The sequence below is a fragment of the Hemicordylus capensis genome, chromosome 1, assembly GCF_027244095.1.
Source record: "Hemicordylus capensis ecotype Gifberg chromosome 1, rHemCap1.1.pri, whole genome shotgun sequence".
Classification (NCBI taxonomy): domain Eukaryota; kingdom Metazoa; phylum Chordata; class Lepidosauria; order Squamata; family Cordylidae; genus Hemicordylus; species Hemicordylus capensis.
In genome coordinates, this window is record NC_069657.1 from 237,608,001 (window position 1) to 237,626,646 (window position 18,646).

The following is an 18,646-nucleotide window of genomic DNA, read 5'->3' on the forward strand; positions in this document are numbered from 1 at the left end:
TCTTGGGAACACTGTTCCCTCTAACAGGGATCCCCAGATGCTGTTCACTACAACTCCCAGCATCCCTAGCTGCAATGGCCTCTGGCTTGGGATTATGGGAGTTGTAGTGAACAACATCTGGGAATCCCTGTTAGAGGGAACAGTGCTTGGGAAGCTGCTACTGAGGCAAAGATTTCCACAGCTGTAGCAGGTCAAGCAAAAGACCACCATGGCCTCCATCCCCTGCCCTCAAAGAGACTCATTTGTTCATATCTTGAGACACCAACTCCTCCCCAGAAATTTCATCATCTCAGAGGAGCCCATTTTCACCACCTTTCCAGTTCCAGAAGCTACATGAGATACAGGAGTACACACCTGAAGAATGGAATGTGGCCTATTTAATGAGAACAGAAGCTGCTCCAGGGAGGTGAGAACACCACATGCTTCTTTCAGTCCTCACTAGGTGCCGGTCCAGTACAGTGTTACCAGCTTCCTCACCAAGGCCTGACTTTGCTCACACAGTGCATTGACTATGATGCTAGCCTTGGATTTGCAGGACATGCTCTGCTCGATTGCCCGCCTGCCTGCCGGCCGATGCTTGCAGCCCATCCCAGGTTGAGACTGAAGGTCCAGCCCAACCCAGTGCCTCCAACTGTGAACAGAACTCCCACCACAGAGCAACTACAATAATACCTTGGTACCAAGATCCAGCAGCTGCTCTTTGTTAAGACATAAACCTGATCCTAGTCCACCCAAGGCATAAGCAGAGCGTATCATGACTGGGTAGCCAATTTTTTCTGCTGCTTCCAAACCATCTTCTATCTATAATGAGACAAGAACAACTAGCAAAGAATATCATCAAAATGGTGAATATTATTAAACATCTCTAAATTTGGCTGCAGTAGCCTGCAGCGAAGAGAGCTGTCAGTATCATTCAGATTACAAAAAAAGATGCCACAAGAAGTATCATGAATGCTAGCCGGGCTTGCACTGGTGGCTCAAAGATCCTGATGTTAAGGCATACAACAGTACAGTTTAAGTGTCATGAATTCCCTGAAGGAATTGTAGTTTGCTGAGGGTGACGTGAACCCCTTATTTTAAAAAAATCTAACTCTCCATAGCTACAGGAATGGAAATGACTATTGAATGACTAGAGATATACATATCAGAGAGTATATAAATATGATAAGAAATAAATAAATCAGTTTGTCTACAATACAGATATGCCCTTGGAACACAGGTATCCCCTCTGGGCCAGCCCCTGGAATCTTGCTTCTACAGAAGTACAATGGTTATAAGAAAATAATGTAGAAGAGGACAGGGAAAACAGAAAGATAATGAGGCAAATATAGGACTATGCACCAAGTCTGCAATTTGAATATATCCATCAGTATTTATTTATTTACATTTTATTGTCTATCAGCAGTAGCAGCAGAATAGGGACAAAAATGCACAACAGCTCAAATCAAAGTTGGGAGTCCCTTTTAAGTTACGTTTGGCTGATAAGCATGGAGTGGGGTGCTTTTTAAAAAAAAACATCTGTATGCTCCATGCTCCCTCTTCTAGTAATGGCACTAGCACAGAACGAGGATGCACAAAAAACCTTGCAAGACCAGGCTTCCCAGGTATTCCCCATTGTTTCCCAGAGTTGAGCTTTCCCAGATGGCATCAGATAGGTAGGATTATACAAGTGTGCACTTCATATTAACTTGCTATTTATTGATTCCAGTCATGACACTGTATCCACTCAAGCACACAGAATTGTGACAAGTGTTCCTTAATGAGGATATAAGCTTTGGTTCTTGGCCACCCTAAGCATACCTCCTCAATCACACACTCCACTTCCCATGACCCAGTGACATCCTTGTAGTGTCTTGAACCTTCTCCGTGGATTCTACGGCAACTCTTGAGGGGGCTTGAGGGAGAGGGAGAATGAAAGGACCTGTTACCCACACATTGCTGCTGATTTTCTAGGGAAGGGGGAACATGTGCTAAAACAGCATAAACCTGCCTGCCATGGTTAGTTGTAAATTCATAGACAGATGGGTTCTCTTACCTACCCCAAAAACATTTCTGACCGTCCTGGGCAAGCAAACCAGTGTGAGGACACAGACAGGGAGAATAAACCCCATCCTCAGAATTGAGATGGCGTGTCTTCCACACATATACTGTAAACACTGAACTGTTTCAAACCGCAGCAAAGAGCACAGTTAATTTACCGAGTCCACAGCAATGCTGGGAGCAATCTTCTCATTGATTTCATTCAGTTTGTCTAAAAACATCTGCCTGTCCTCTGTGGCCATGATGGATTCAACGGAAGTTCCCAGGACCTTCACTCCATACTCCTTCAGAATACCACGTTTGAACAATTCCACTCCTGTACAAAGAATGGGTTGCCATGGTCAGCATGAAAAGAAAAAAAAAATGTTCTGAAATCTTAGCTAGAACAGATTATCATCCACTTACCTAAGGTTCATACATTTACTGGGCCAATTATCCGCTTAGTATGATAGGCAAATGGCTGTGTGCCTTCCCTGCCCCCACCCATAACATACCACATCAGGTAATTGTTCCACGTGAAGGCCAGTATTTACATAAGACTGTATTATTCTCACCACGGCCCTTTCTATGAGGAAGATTCATATAAAATGGGCCTCATACCTACAGAATCTGAGGCAAAGTGCCATACATATTTCCATCTGCAGGGCGAAGGAAAGGGGCATATGTCTGCTCCTTCACCTGGTTGCTATCTGGGTGAGACTATGAAACAAGCTAAGTTGTTTCAATCAGTATTAAGCTTATAGCAAGCTTAGTAGTAAGGGACCTGCTCTGTCTTCTAGAGTAATTACTCAAACATCATTGTTTGGTCCAATAGTGTAGCAAGCCCTGCAGCAGCCTGTGCCCCCCCACCCCCGCACATCACCCCACACACACTACTTGTATGTGGGCACCAGCACTAGTTACCTCAGTGCTGCCCCCTCCTGCTGCCTCTTACTTCCACCACTTCCTGCCTCCTCCTTTTGCCATTCCTTCCAACACCACCACTACCTGATTTGCTCTTGATGGCATGGCAAGAGCTAGTCGGATAATAGTGGCAGTGGCAGTGGCAGGATGAGGAGGAGGAAGTGGTGGTAGTGGCAGCAAGGCAGGGGGCAGCAAGAAGGGGCTAGCAATGGCCCCCACACCATTCCACAAGGGAATGGAGGGGAGCAGGGGGTCTTGGCAGGGTGACAGGGCAACAAGTGAGGGGCCTTTAGTGTCTCCTCATGAGTAGGCAGCTCATGTTCCTTGGACACATCCACACAATTACAGTTATGGCCCAGATTTGATAATCATTTTATTTACAGCTACTATTACTACTAAACATTTATATACTAGGAAAAGGATGCTAGGTGCTATTCATTTAGCATGTTGAATTTATAAGCTGCTTTCCTCAAAGGATTAGAGATGGCATCAATACTTCTAAGCATTTCAAGTACCAAAAAACACAGGCCATCTTAAAAACATAAGCACAAGAAGACACCCTTTAGTAACCTATCCTTGACAACATGCTTGGGTAAATGAAAAAGCTTTACACGGCCACCAGAAAAGGTTCATGTGTAAACTTTGTATCAAGCTCCAGAGACATCGCATTTGAAACAAAGGAACCAGATGACAGGTTTACAGATTGCTGCCATAATAAGCAAGACCCACTGCAGACGAGTTAACAATGGTTCACAGCCTGCTAGTCTGAAGGGATGGCCTTGAAGGGTTTGAAGGGACAGCCTGATGGTTTGAAGGGATGGTCTGAGATGGCCACTAATATCCATCAAGCATGGCTAGGTTAGTGGCATTTGTGCATAACCTTCTTCCCTAGATAGCAAGTGGGCTGCATCAGGAATACATTAATCTCATCCCCCAGCATGTTCTTCTCTGCACATGTGAAGGCAGCTACTGGTTCTCACTATGTGCACCTGCAAACACTGTGTGACAGAACAGCATTATTTATCAGTGATGTGATACTGTTAGGCAATCAGACATATACCTCTAGGTATGTTGGGAGCAAGAGTCACCCTCACAGTGAAAATGGCAACTACTAACTGGAGCTCTCAATTTTACCCGCTAAAGAACTCTGTATAGTGTGTAAGTTTGCATACTCATATCAATAAAGTTCAGTAAAAGATAGCACCATTGTTAATTTCAGGATAACAGCTACCTATATGGAATGAAATACTGTGCATGTGTGTGAAGTTTCTATATTTTAATTTATTTTTTAGTTTAAAACACTATTGTGCCACCTTTCTTGCCAAAATGACACCCCAAAGTAGTTCACAACAACAACAAAAATAGACACTTTAAACTGAATAAAAAGCAGTTCAAGGAAAGAATAGATAGATAGATAGATAGATAGATAGATAGATAGATAGATAGATAGAGTTCATAACATCCTGAGTTAATGAGGGTAGCTCTTAACTGCAAATGAAGAGAAGAACCCACAAAGAACTTACCACAGTTAAGAGCCGTCTGCCCACCCATACCAAGAATTAAGCCATCTGGTCGTTCTGCTTTGATGACTTCTGTAACAAAATGTGGGGTGATGGGGAGAAAGTAAACCATGTCAGCCTGCTTTAGGCCAACTTCATTAGTCTGAACTGAGGCAATGTTGGGGTTCATCAGGACAGTTTTCACATTTTCCTCCTGAAGGAAAAAAACACATACCAAAAAAAAAGAGCTTTAACAGGTATACTCTGCACAGCAAAGATAAACACATGGACATCTGTACATGGAGCAGATGTCCCAGACTGCCATTTTCCATTCACCAGCTTGGAAGCAAGTTCCTTTGACAAGAATAGAACCTGTTCTTTCACATAAACTGAGGTTCTTCTCAGGGTTCTTAACTGCTTTTTAAATAAATCAAATTTAATGCAAATTTACAGAAGACTGCCACCCTGACATGAAGTGCACAAAAATTGTGATCTTTAGGCACGGACATCAGACAAAATGATTGGTATTATTAAAGAAAGCTGGACAGGCCAGTAACCATACATACATGTTGACAATATATCATGCTGACAAAGCTACTTCTTCACAAATCTATGTTTTGGTGATAAAAATACAACAAATATTGATATACCTCAAAAATAAATACAAACATGCATTTAAAAATCAGTCATAAATCACACTCTCAATTTTATCATTACATCATTTTACAAAAATGCAAAAGATTATTTTCACCAAATCATAGAGAACAACATATGTGAGTGAATATTGTTCTGTAGGTTAGTGTTCCAAAGTGGAATAAATAAAACCCACTTAACAAACTTGCACATTCTTTCCTCTTCCCTTGAAGTTTAACCATGAATATCACTCTTCAAATATGGTGTAATCAATCTATTTAGATGGGGTGAGTGAGTGAGTGAGTGAGTGTGTGTGTGTGTGTGTGTGTGTGTGTGTGTGTGTGTGTGTGTTTCCAGGCTTTAGCCATGCATAACCTAGCCACCATCAAAAGATAAGTAATTAATTCAAGATCATTTTTCAAATCAACTTTGTATGTTGTAAGCATACAGCCAAAGCTATGAAAACCTTTTCCAAGTGCAAATGTGAACTTATACACTTCCGTATAAATATGCAACTTCATTATATATCTGCTTGCTCTATGGCCCTTCTTGCATATTACCATTGGCTCACATGTTAATCAGAGTGTGGAGCTATTTAATAAGCACCACATTAAAACAATGGAAGGCAAACAGTGATGTGATATCTAGGCCTGCCTTGCAATGCTATACTCTCAAAAACTGCCTTGTCTTCACATACTATTGTAAATCATTCTGCCGGAGGCAAGGTCACAAAGAGCAAGTGTCGCCTCTAGAATGGCTGATTAGCACCAAGATCAAGAAGGCTGGCTGGTGGTGAGAGATGGAAGGTCAAGCTGGCAAGATTTACTGGAAAATAAAACTTTTCTTAAATGTGAGAGCAGAGGGCAAGAGAAGAAGAGGACTGGAGAGCAGCCCTTTTAGAAGAAATGCTTCCCTTTATCAAAATCAAAATGATCTTTGTATAGGAAAGGTCCTCCAATCTGTTTTCTCTTTCGATTTGATATTTCCTGGCAATATCATATGCCTGCGGTGCTCTCACACAGGCTGGCTGAAGTCCAGATGTGAATGGATCCACACGGTAGAATGACACGACATTTCAGTTTGCCAGCTCCAGCGGTTGGACAGCATCCATTCTGGATCCACCAAACAGCAACATGGCCAAAAACATTAAAGAATGTTGCTTGGAGAATCTAGTACTCACCAGTAGACAGACTCATGTAGCTAAAACATGGCCTGTCCGCCTTTCTTCCTTGCAAAATATATTTCCCCAGATTGGAAGAAATAGTTGTATAAATTGAACATTTTTGGTAAAATAAATGTCAGTGGCAAGAATAATGCAGTCTGAGCTCCTGATCCATGTACCAGCAAGCAGTAGTATCTTCTTGTACTGCAAAATAACTGGAATATGATCTAGTCAAAGTCAGGCACCTTTCAGTACCATTGATTTAAATGGAAGAGATTTACAGGGCAATTCTATGCATGCTCACTCAGAAATAAATCTCAATGTGATCATTAGGAAAGGTTCTGAAAATAAAAGTGATAATCTAATGTCCTTATACAAATCTATGGTGTGGTCACATTTGGAGTATTGTATACAGTTTTGGTCACTGTATCTTAAGAGGGACATTGTAGAACTGGAAAAGGTGCAGAAGAGGGCATCCAAGATGACCAGGGGCCTGAAGCACCTTCCCTATGAGGCAAGGCTACAGCATCTGGGGCTTTTAAGTTTGAAAAAGAGGTGGCTATGGGGAGTCTTGATAGAGGTGTGTAAAATTATTCAGGGAGTAGAGAGAGTGGACAGAGAGAAATGTTTCTCCCTCTCTCAGAACACTAGAACCAGGGGTCATCCCATGAAACTGAAGGCCAGGAAATTTAGGACCAACAAAAGGAATTACATTTTCACACTGCCACAGGATGTGGTGAAGACCACTAGCTTGGATGGCTTTAAAAGGGGCGTAGCCAAATTAATGGAGGACAGGTTTATCAACGGCTACTAGTCTGGTGGCTATAGACCACCTCCAGCCTCAGTGGCAGTATGCCTCCAAATACCAGTTGGAGGGGAGCAACAGCAAGAGAGAGGAGTGCCTTCACCTCTTCCCTGTGGGCTTTCCAGAGGCATCCAGTGAGCTACTATGTGAAACAGGATGCTGGACTGAATAGGCCTTGGGCCTGATCCAACAGGCCTTGGGCCTGATCCAACGGGGAAGCAAGCAACAGAATTTCACAGAAGATCCCAAGCTCTACATGACAAATAATCTTCACAATAAATCAGAGGCTGAAATTTATTTTGCACAAACCATATGCAAGAACTATTGCATTAGGCACTTATTATTAATGGAATCACCTCACAACCCATGCACAGGCAGGATATGTGGACTCTATCTTATCTTTAGTTATAGATATAATCAAAGCAGAATGAATAATTGCATAAATAATTGCACCAACTGCTGCATGAAGGCACAGGATGGAGGTGGAGGCCACTAATGTTTCTGTTTCCACATTCTCACCTTCATGGCCTTGACAGCCTGTGATCCAGAATAATCAAATTCTCCAGCCTGACCAATAGACAAACCACCAGATCCTAGGATTAGAACTTTGGAAACCTAAAGATAAGCAACAGGTCAATAGAGTAGCAATAGAGTTAAGTCAATGTTCCCAATATCAGTCACTGACTATTTAAGAAACAGGATGAATCCACACCTGATGACTCTTTCAGAACTGCCGCCTGGACATGGAAGGGCCTACTCTTCCCTTCCTTGTTTCAGAGTAAGTTTCTATGCTGCTGATTACATTTTTGCCGTCCAAACCCAAAAGACTGAGGCAAGTATTATGAAGCGTTCCAAGCTACCATCTCAATCACTAGTAACCACTAGTGTATCATTTGCATGGAGGGCACTGTTCAAGCTGATCCTCAGAAATCTAATTAATTCCATTTCCCACAGAAGAGAAGTGAAACTGGCCAAACCAGTCGCTGCTTGTGAGGAAGGGATTTAAGCTAGGAAGGATCTAGGCAAAGAATCGGAAATAGGCTAGACATCAGGAAGATTTCCTAACTGTGACACTGTAACTTCCCTAGAGGTCTTCAAACAGAAGCTGGACAGCCATCGGCCAAGGATACTGTAGGAGTCTCCTGCACTGAGCAGGGGGTTAGACTAGGTTCTCCCACCTCCAAAATGCTATGATCCTATGACTAAAGGTTCCAACCTTACCATGGCAGGATTGGAGCCCTTTGTCTGAAGCAGAAGGGCCGGCAGGGAGAGCATCAGTCATCTTGCCAAGAAATGGTAAGCAGGTGGAATGACTCCCAGAAATAAGCACCCTAGCCTGCCATTTCAAGCAGCAAGCTCATGAAGGGCCACGCCCCTTGCAATGTCTAGCGAGGGATCATGAGGGACACTGCAGGGCAAGGGAGTACTTGAGCTCACCAGTAACAAAACTCAGAAGTGGAACCTAATCATGAATGCCATTCCAGAAGCGGTCAAGAGTGGCTTACATACCGTGCAGTGAGCCGCACGCCCAGGAGGGATGTAGGCTCGCTGCTTGGGCAGCACTTACTAGCCTGTCAACACTCTTAGCGCAGATGGGGGGGGGGCTCTGTGCTAATGGTGCTGCAGGTCAGAGCAGCTGGGAGTCCAAGCAACAGCTGTGCCCCACTCCCAGCATTCCCAATGGAGTCAGGCACAGCTGATCTGAATTACAGTATTGTTAGCATATGCACCAGAATCCCAAATGCACCAGAAGTGGCAGCAAGCTGGTAAGTGCCAGGCCAGCAGCGGCGGGTCCACATCCCTCTCGGGGCTCACTGCTCAGGATGCAAGTCACTGTGCAGCTCTTCCTGGAATATAGCCTAGGAAAAACAGCAGACACACACTCTTGCCACAATTCATTGGTGCCTGGTTTCCCATTCCATATGTAATCCCCTTTTTATCTACTCTCACTTTTAACATGTAATCATCCTTATACTTTATGCTGGTCTATGACTGTAATAAAGACTGATTGATTGATTGATTGAACCTGGTTTCGGTGCACACTTGCCACGTGTATATATCTCATTGAAGAGAAATTGATTGGAGGGAGTGCTGGTACTGTTTGGTACTGAATCTGAGTGTTTAGAATATGTCATTCACACGGCAGTGGATACAGTCATTCCTCACCAACCGCAAGGGTTCCATTCCAGGAAAACCTCACAGTTGGTGAGCCATTGAAATCAATGGCAAACAGGGGGTTAGGGGAATCGCAGTCATGAAAGGACCGCAAAATACAGTTAAAAATAGGGGGGAAATCCCTCCAAATCGCCATGAGTCAGTAAGAAGAGTGAAGGGGAAACCCCAAAATCACCCCAACCCCTGAAAATCACCCCAAGCCCCCCAAATTGCAACAACAAAAACCAAATTGCCAAAAAATCTCACCAAACTACAGATACTTGGGTCAGCGTTGGCGAGATCTGCCACAATTTCCCAGTCACGGATGCTTAAAACTGCGATTGGGAAACCTGCAGTTGGTGAGGGATGACTGTATATGCTGCAAAGGAACAGACAATTTCTGCAAGAACCTCCAGAGCTGGGTTCCCACATGCTTGTTTGTCCTTTCATGTCCTCCCCTCCAGTCATGTTCCTCTACAGATAGAAAAGTGTTCATCTACCCTCCTTCCTGTTTGTTTACTTCTCGTTCTCTCTCTTCTTGCGGAGCTAAATGTTTTCCAGGTTTGATTTTCACCCCAATTGTAGATATATTGGGAGACTGAAACCCCCACCAAAAAGCCCTTAATCTTTCCAAGTGTTTGCAACAACTATTTCCTCACTGTTTTCCCCCTCTGCTGCTGCTGAGGAAGCTATTTCTCTCTCTGTTACATTCTTCCGCAAGGAATTCCAGCCAAGCAAGATAAGAAGTCACAAAACTGTATAGCTAAACTGATTTGGCTATGTGCTTGACATCACTAAGGACAAATGAAGCCCATTTGAGTGAGAGCAATGCTTCACATACTGCTTACATGTGTGGTCCTAGTCAATCAGGGATCTATCTAAGAATCCACCACTTGTCAACCTTTCCACATTGGTCCTTAAAAATTGCCCCCCAAGAAGAGCTTACCTTTTAATTCTAGTAAATTTGTTCTGGTCGGTGACCGTAACAATAAAGACTGACTGACTGACTGAAGTCTAGTGAAGTTTTTGCAGAGCTGTCCCACCCACCTCCCCAATGCAACTCAGCACTACTCATATTGTTCCTGGTAAAAAAATAAAGACGCTCCCAATTTTGCAAAAACACAAATTTCAGGTTGCAGGCAGAGCACATTATACTGGCTTATGGAATGAGTGCAGGCTAGGAAGCTGTCTTGGTACGAAATTTAGGCTTTCCTGGCAAATACCTTTAGTTTATTTATTTATTTATTTATTTATTTATTTATTTATTTATAATATTTCTATACCACCCAAAACTTGTGTCTCCGGGCGGGTGACAACTAAAATCATTTAAAACTTTAAATGTTTATTAAGTTTTAGCACTAAAAAGGACCAAGCGTGGTGTAGTGGTTAGAGTGCTGGACTAGGACCGGGGAGACCCGAGTTCAACTCCCCATTCAGCCATGAGACTTGCTGGGTGACTCTGGGCCCCAGTCACTTTTCTCTCAGCCTAACCTACTTCACAGGGTTGTTGTGAGGAGTACATGCATGTAGTACACCACTCTGGGCTCCTTAAACATTTTAAAAATGTTTAGCAAAAGGGAAAGGAAGACCTATTTAGGAAATCCATCAATGTATTACATAGAGAGCATTTTCCTACATGAGTCTTAAATCAGCTTATGTTACTGATGAGAGTGGATGCATTTATGTGAATGCCTGTCTGTTCACACACAGACACATACATCCAGAGAGGCATTTGTAATGTACATGTGCATTCTACCCACACTACCCATGGCTATAAGAGGATTATCTTCCTTGGAGGCCTTCAGGAGAGTCTTAAAGACCCTTTTAAAAGCTTTTAAAGCCTGGCTTATAATGATATCTAGCATTAATTAATGGCACAGCAGGAAATGACTTGACTAGCAAGCCAAAGGTTGCCCGTTCGAATCCCTGCTGGTATGTTTCCCAGATGATGGGAAACACCTATATTGGGCAGCAGTGATATAGGAAGATCCTGACAGGCATAATCTCATACTGCATGGGAGGAAGCAATGGTAAACCCCTCCTGTATTCTACCAAAGACAACCACAGGGCTCTGTGGGCGCCAGGAGTTGATACCGACTCGACAGCACACTTTACTTTAGTGTTAATTTTAATTTTAATCTGGTTTAAATGTTTTGTTTTGTTTTAAAAAATGATTGTTTTATTGCATGTTTTATTGTAATGTAAACCGCCCTTAGCCACTTTAGGAAGGGCAGGATATAACTTGAATGAATGCATGCATGCATGCATGCATGCATGAGTATAGGTTTTACATTAACATTCACATCAATTCAAGGATCACTTTAAGATTTCAAAGACTACCTTGAAATCTTAAAATGCATCAAGAGAGGCATGATCAGGGACCTAATGCCAGGTACCTTTTCTACCACTCGATTTCTGTGTCCATTGAGTCCCCCCCCCCCGCCCCCAGTATAACTGCCTAAGATGTAGCTTGGCACAAAAGCTCCAGATACAGTGCCAGAAGCCTACAGCTCTTCATACCGAAGAATGAGCCCCTTTAATTTACTCCATAGAACGGAGGCATTACAGTGAAGGAAATATCGTTTCATAAAAGCTGCTAGCAAGTATTTTTCCAACTCATCAGCTGATTAAAGCGGTAAGACTGCTTAGCAAATCCATTTCAGCTTTATTTGGTAAAATACTATTATGACTGTGCGCCATGTACAATGAAGTTGTTTATTGCTACATTAACTTATAGGCAAGTGTGGTCCAATGTGGTCGATCACAGCTCGTGTGTTATATATATTATTGGTTCAAAGCCCAGATGCTCTGTGGCAGGATATGATATGAATTTATAGCCATGGGGTGGGGGTGGGGATCCCAGAATGGAAACAGTCAAGTTTTATTTGTAGCAAGTTTTATACAGGTGAAACTCGGAAAATTAGAATATCATGCAAAAGTCCATTAATTTCAGTAATGCAAATTAAAAGGTGAAACTGATATATGAGACAGACACATTACATGCAAAGCGAGATAAGTCAAGCCTTAATTTGTTATAATTGTGATGATCATGGCATACAGCTCATGAAAACCCCAAATCCACAATCTCAGAAAATTAGAATATTACATGGAACCAAGAAGACAAGGATTGTAGAATAGAACAATAGCGGACCTCTGAAAAGTATAAGCATGCATATGTATTCAGTACTTGGTTTGGGCCCCTTTTGCAGCAATTACTGCCTCAATGCGGCGTGGCATGGATGCTATCAGCCTGTGGCACTGATGAGGTGTTATGGAAGACCAGGATGCTTCATTAGCGGCCTTCAGCAATTCGGCATTGTTTGGTCTCATGTCTCTCATCCTTCTCTTGGCAATGCCCCATAGATTCTCTATAGAGTCAGGTCAGGCGAGTTTGCTGGCCAATCAAGCACAGTACACTGTATACTTTTCAGAGGTCCGATATTGTTCTATTCTTCAATCCTTGTCTTCTTGGTTCCATGTAATATTCTAATTTTCTGAGATTGTGGATTTGGGGTTTTCATGAGCTGTACGCCATGATCATCACAATTATAACAAATTAAGGCTTGACTTATCTCGCTTTGCATGTAATGCGTCTGTCTCATATATCAGTTTCACCTTTTAATTTGCATTACTGAAATTAATGGACTTTTGCACGATATTCTAATTTTCCGAGTTTCACCTGTATGTAAGCACTCATGAGTTACAGAATTCCAAAGATATTTCAGCAGTGGGATTATGACCTGATTCCAATTCTACTCCTTCTTCTTCTCCATGGACTCACAGATGACTTGGGCAAGTCATTCCATCTCTGACAGTTCCCTGCTCATGAAGTGGCCATAACAGTAACCAATCCCTTACAGGACTGATATGAGGAAAAACGCAGGGAGTGCTTAATTTCTAAAGCATTATGTGCCAAGTTCCAAGTATCTGGGGAGTGACACCCTCTAACCAGCAAATTCTTCCCCCATACGTTCAACTATGGTGCAGCTGGTTGTGACACTCTATTTTTAGTCACATATTCTAGAACTCAGCCTTGGCACTTTATAACAGGCTGTAAGACTGAGCACTTGTGAGCACTGGCTCAAATTAAGCTCTTTGTAAATGGGATAAAGAAATGGAACATTTCCTGAGCCTCAGGGATCGGCCAGGCTACAAAACTAAATAAACATCCAAAATTCTACCTCAGATGTGTATGGATAGGCACGAACACTGAATCTTCCAAAACACATATTTCAAAGTAAAGTGACAGTCAATATAACCATAATGAGTAACAAAATTAGGACATCTTTTCTAAAGAGCTTTGGTCCTGCAAATTCCCAATGAACCGTTCTGTGTAGCAAATTCTGCTCATCTCTTTCAATAACAGTTCCAGTCCCTTTATGACTGATGGCTAAACACAAAGCACATTAATAAACTGACCTCAACTCTCGAAGTTGCAGCTGTGGCCTTGGGCAGCACCGAAGCAATGCTGGTACCCTTTCCCTTCTTGATCAGTGAAATAAATGAATCAAATAAGAACTGGGAAAGTAAATAAATTCACATCAGCATTTAAAAGAGGACTAAATTCACATTATAGAAAGATGCGGGTGGGGGGGACCTTAGAAGGCCATTAAGGGCCAAATCCTCCTTGTTTCGAATGGAACTTCACATACCATGCTGATTCCAGCTACCACATTTTTCTCATGCTGCAGAAAGGTATTGAGTGAATCCCAGTATGCAAAGAACAAAGAGACACGGTTTGAGTACAGTTCAGTATTGCAGACCAGAACCTTTAAGCAAGTGGACAGCAGGTCCTTACCTGCTCTCTGCTGCCCCTTCCAGCTTCCTGCTGGGGTGGCGCACATCCCCCAAAGCCACAGACAGTGCCAGCATGGACACGGTGTCTGCGCATGTGCAGGCACCATTTGTGTGGTCGGCATGGTGTTGCTTACCATGCAAATGGCACCGGCACATGCACAGATGCCATGTGCGTGCTGGCACTGTGTGGGACTTTTGGGGATGTGCACCACCCCAGCAGGAAGCTGGAAGGGGCAGCGGAGAGCAGGTAAGGACCTGCTTTCCACTTGCTTAAAGGTTCCAAACTGCAATACCTAACTGCGATCGAACCGCGTTCCACACTTAGGGTTATTACAATCTACACATCCTACATGCATGCTTGGCTTTCTAGCCCTTTATAACAGGTATCCATAAAAGAACATACTGTATGTCTACATAACCAACTAAAAAGAAACCTGCAAGTTCCTTTGTAACGTTCCAGATTGTCCCATTTGGCACAGAAAGGTCTTACCACTGGTAAGTTCCATTCAATTTTTAATTAACCATGAAAACCATTAAGCAGAAATTAAAAATGCAACAGTTTCTAAGTATGGGCAGGCATGCCCTCTTTTCGTTGTTATACACCCTGATGCGGTTGAATCACAGACTCCCAATACAACAGATTGCAGCTGGGATTGCCATGTGAAGTCACAGACAGGGGATTAAGCTTCATTTTCAACATGAGAACAAGAAAGTGTGCATGTGAATCTATTTGCATAATTCAACAACTTCAGTAATGGGAAAGTATTCAAAATGTATCTGAAAGAGAAAAGGTCCTCCCTTAAAGAATAAAGCCAGCTGGATTTCAGCGCTATAGACCATTTTAATCTACATAAATCATGCATACAAACTTGTGGGCCCAATCCTACTTATGCAATTTGTACTGCGCAGTTTAATACCAAAAAATCACAACCGTGATTCTTGGGTCCCATTAAGTTGATAACTGAAGAAGTTACTTAGACCTTAGCAAGGACTAAGACCTGAATAAGTAACTTAATGGGAATCAAACCCACTGCCTTCACACCCTGCATGTGGCCTTCCCAGGAGCTTCTGGCTGGCCATTGGTGGAAATAAGATGGACCCACCTTTGCCTTAGCCAGCAATGATCTTATGATCTTCTCGGTTGACTGGCTCTGGCCAGTTGGTTTGCTTTTAAAGAGACATGTGAATCATTGTATGTATCTTGCATTGAGTGCTGCCATCCAACCCTATGTTGGATGATTGCAGTGCATTTTAGATCAAAGATTATCTGCTGTTAAAACTGCTGCCTTACAATGTGTGGATAGTCCCCTCTCTCTTTTTAACACTGGGTTACATTCCACACAGCCAATCATGCATACTAGAGGGATGTGATCTTGCTGGCTCCGTGGCACTCAACAGCATATGACACTTCTACGGATGGCAAGGGAGGCTTCGTACATCCTGAGCACTGTGTCAGAGCAACCACAGGCCACTCCCATAATACCCAAAGGGAGTAGGTTGCAGATACTCTGACACGGTGCTTAGGATGCACAGAGCCTCCCCTGCCATCAGTAGCAGCATCCATATGCTGCTGAGTGCTGTGGACTCTCCCACCACTCTGCTCCACCACCGGCAGCCTATAAGACAAGAGTCCAGTGGCCTAATTCTAAGCAAGGCGGAATACAAGCAAGACTGTGGAAGGTGTGGTTCCAATAGGAACCATTATTCCATAACATTCTGTTAGGACTGAACGGTTCAGCCAATCTCACACTTCACATACAGCAGTCCTAACAGAACTTCAGCCAGTCCTAAATCTAAATGCATTTCATCAGGCTCATCTCTTCAAGGTACCTCTGTGTCTGTTGGCCCCGGATTGGCTTCTGGATAGAACTGAGCCGTAAAAATCGGTTTGGTCTCGTGTATAATTCCCTGCAGGGATTTTTAAAAGAAAGAAAATGTGGCTTGAGTTTGGAACAAGACAATCAGTTGTCAAAGTGCTACTGTTGGCAAACCCTGCAAGCAATAAAGGTTAAAGGACTAGCATGATTTAAGGATCGAGTTGGAAAGTCATTACAATCCAGGTCTTCAGACAGTGTTTTATCCATTAAACTGCTGAGCAACTCACTCTTTGGTGAATACTACAGCATCTGAGTAATTCACTGACTTGTGAACGAGCTTTGAAATGGTGCTTATTGAATTCTGAGCACTTAACAGAAAAAGGCTACCCTTCTTTAAGATTTAATACGGGCACTATAAAGAAAAGTATGGCAGTAAAGGTTCACCACGGAGAGCACAGAAGGAAAATAACAGCTTTTGCTGCTCTCTTCTGAAACTATTATTGTTGAATGCTGAAAGCTAAACTCTCCCCTAGACCACTCCAAGTGCAGATGTACCCCACTCTCTTATATCCGGTACAGTGAGTGAGTGAGTGAGTGAGTGCATGCATATATTTACATCTATAAACATTACATTTATGTTTATTCATATTTAAATGCAGTACAACAGATGAAGCTGGCTTACATTAAATCTGACCAGCTAGCCAAATATTATTGTTAATTATTATATTTCTTTCCCACCCTTCCTCTAAGAAGCTCAGGCTAGCATTCAGGGTTCTTTCCCCGTCCCCATTTTTTCACTCATATCAGCCCTGCGAGGTAGGTTTGGCTGCTATATTTATTTACTGTAGGTATTTCTTCAGAATAGCAAGAATACAAAACAGAGTCCAAAGGCAAATATATCCATGTCAAAAGTGAAAAATGGCAGAGCATGTGCGTAAGTAAATAATGTACTAGATGCAAGGAACATTTTTTAAATATGTGGGCTTTTTAAAAAAAATAAACTTTCCTATTAATAGTTTTTTCAAGAAAAGAAAAAGAAAAGAAGGAAAAGGAAAGGAAAAAGGAAAGGAAAAAGGAAAAGAAAAGAAAAAGAAAAGAAAAAGAAAAGAAAAAGAAAAGTCTCCTGGGAAAGAAAGGCTGGGAGGAGGGTCACATACACCCCGTGGGGCTGTTCACACAACCTCATGCACACGGTCAGGCAGTCTTGGGGAGAGGCAGGGTTCAACCTACCTTCCCCCAAATGACTGCTCGTAGCCCCGAAAGCACACAAGATGCGTGCCCACACAACCAGCACTGCTGAGACCAGCATGGATGGCTCTCCACACTGTTCCCAGCAGTGCAAGTAAACAGAGGTTGGGACTCAAGGTCCTGGCCCCCGGAGATCCCACAATGCACCGCGTGATGCACACAATGCATTGGGGGATTCTCCTAAGAGACATAGAGCACCTGTCTCTAGGCACAGAGCACCTGTCTCTGTGTGTGGCCAGGTTGGAAGCAGCCCAGCTCACACACGAGCAAGTAGCCCAGACTAAAGGAGCATTTGCTCCTTTAACATCAACTAGCAGCCAGGAGAAAAAGCCGGGCTAAGTGGCGCTGGCCCACTACAAACGGGCCCAATCCCAGCAGTTCTCATGCTCAGCCTAACACAGGCTGGGCGTCCCTAGCCGAGGTTAGGCTGCATGTGGGAACAGCCTCTGCCACTGCAGTATTTAAGAGTCATCATCACCAAAGTGGAACCATTTAGGGATCTGGGGGGAAGGCATCATCTTCCTGAGCACTAGAGACTGCATCCTAGGTATCCCCCTAGTACAGCAGTTCTACAAGGGCTGCTGTGCTCTAGTATTTCTTAGAGCCCTTCAGGGGCGTAACTATAATAGGGCAAGGGGAGACTGTTGTCTGGGGGCCTACTGTCTTGGGGGGGGCAGAGGCAAGTCACATGACTGACCCCCCTCACCACGCACCTACCCGGGCTTCCTTCTGTTGTATTCATCCTCCAAAATTGATGTGAATATTAAGACTTGGAGCTACCAGAACAGCATGTCTTTCTCTAGTACCATTAAATGACTTGCATCGTCCACAATTTACAAAACCTTTAAAAAAATAACTTAGGATGATGTTCTATATATAAAATTTACTATGCTTTTTGTTACCACTGTTCAGCTTCATTTAAGATTTCTTTACTTCATGAGCTGAGCTTCAGCGAGGGGTGGCCCATTTTAAAATCTTGTCTCTGGGCCCACTCCAACCTTGCTACGCCCCTGGAGCCCTTAGCTGGCCAGTGTGAGGACTAGTTCCAAGGCTGCACCAAGTTTGGCTTATTTTTTCATGTTGAAGGCATTGTCTTAAAGCATTCACTATTCTTGACTTTTAAAAAAACTCTTTTTCAACAGAATCTCCCTGCAGATAATTCTAGGGAATGCATGTATTGTGCAATTAATAATTGTAGATCAGAAGGGTGGATTCTGGGGATCCTGCAGGGCGATGCAGATATTCCCAGCCCGGTGACCTCATTGCAGGGGCGGCACATGGATGTGGAGAAGAGACAAATAACCAATCCAGCTGGGATGGTATATTTTCAGCCTGTTCGAAGAAACATCCCTAGGAAAACTGACACCTGTAACTCACATTCCTGAAGGATGGTAGCATTGCAGTTGATCAAAAGACAGCACATGGGGTAACCATAATTATGAATCTGCACCCTCACCAGATAACAGGCGAAGCACCAAATTCTTCTATCGCCCACAATTATGGGACTTTGACTAAGGGAGAAAAACACACCCTCTAGGTCAGGGATTCTCAACGTTGGGTCCCCAGATGTTATTGGACTTCCATAATC

The 18,646-nt window shown here is 43.1% G+C and overlaps 1 protein-coding gene across 9 annotated transcripts in view; it reads right to left on the minus strand.

The window, feature by feature from the left end:
* The window catches only part of CPS1 (carbamoyl-phosphate synthase 1), a 175,815-nt gene that overhangs the window by 134,775 nt on the left and 22,394 nt on the right, over positions 1-18,646 (minus strand). For all 9 annotated transcript variants that reach the window (XM_053283405.1, XM_053283401.1, XM_053283406.1 and 6 more), the window contains exons 7-12: positions 15,824-15,901; positions 13,616-13,714; positions 7,562-7,657; positions 4,467-4,656; positions 2,199-2,356; positions 673-801 (exon numbers count right to left, since the gene is read on the minus strand). In XM_053283405.1, the coding sequence (XP_053139380.1) occupies positions 673-801; positions 2,199-2,356; positions 4,467-4,656; positions 7,562-7,657; positions 13,616-13,714; positions 15,824-15,901 (750 nt within the window). The remainder of the gene's footprint in view (positions 1-672; positions 802-2,198; positions 2,357-4,466; positions 4,657-7,561; positions 7,658-13,615; positions 13,715-15,823; positions 15,902-18,646) is intronic.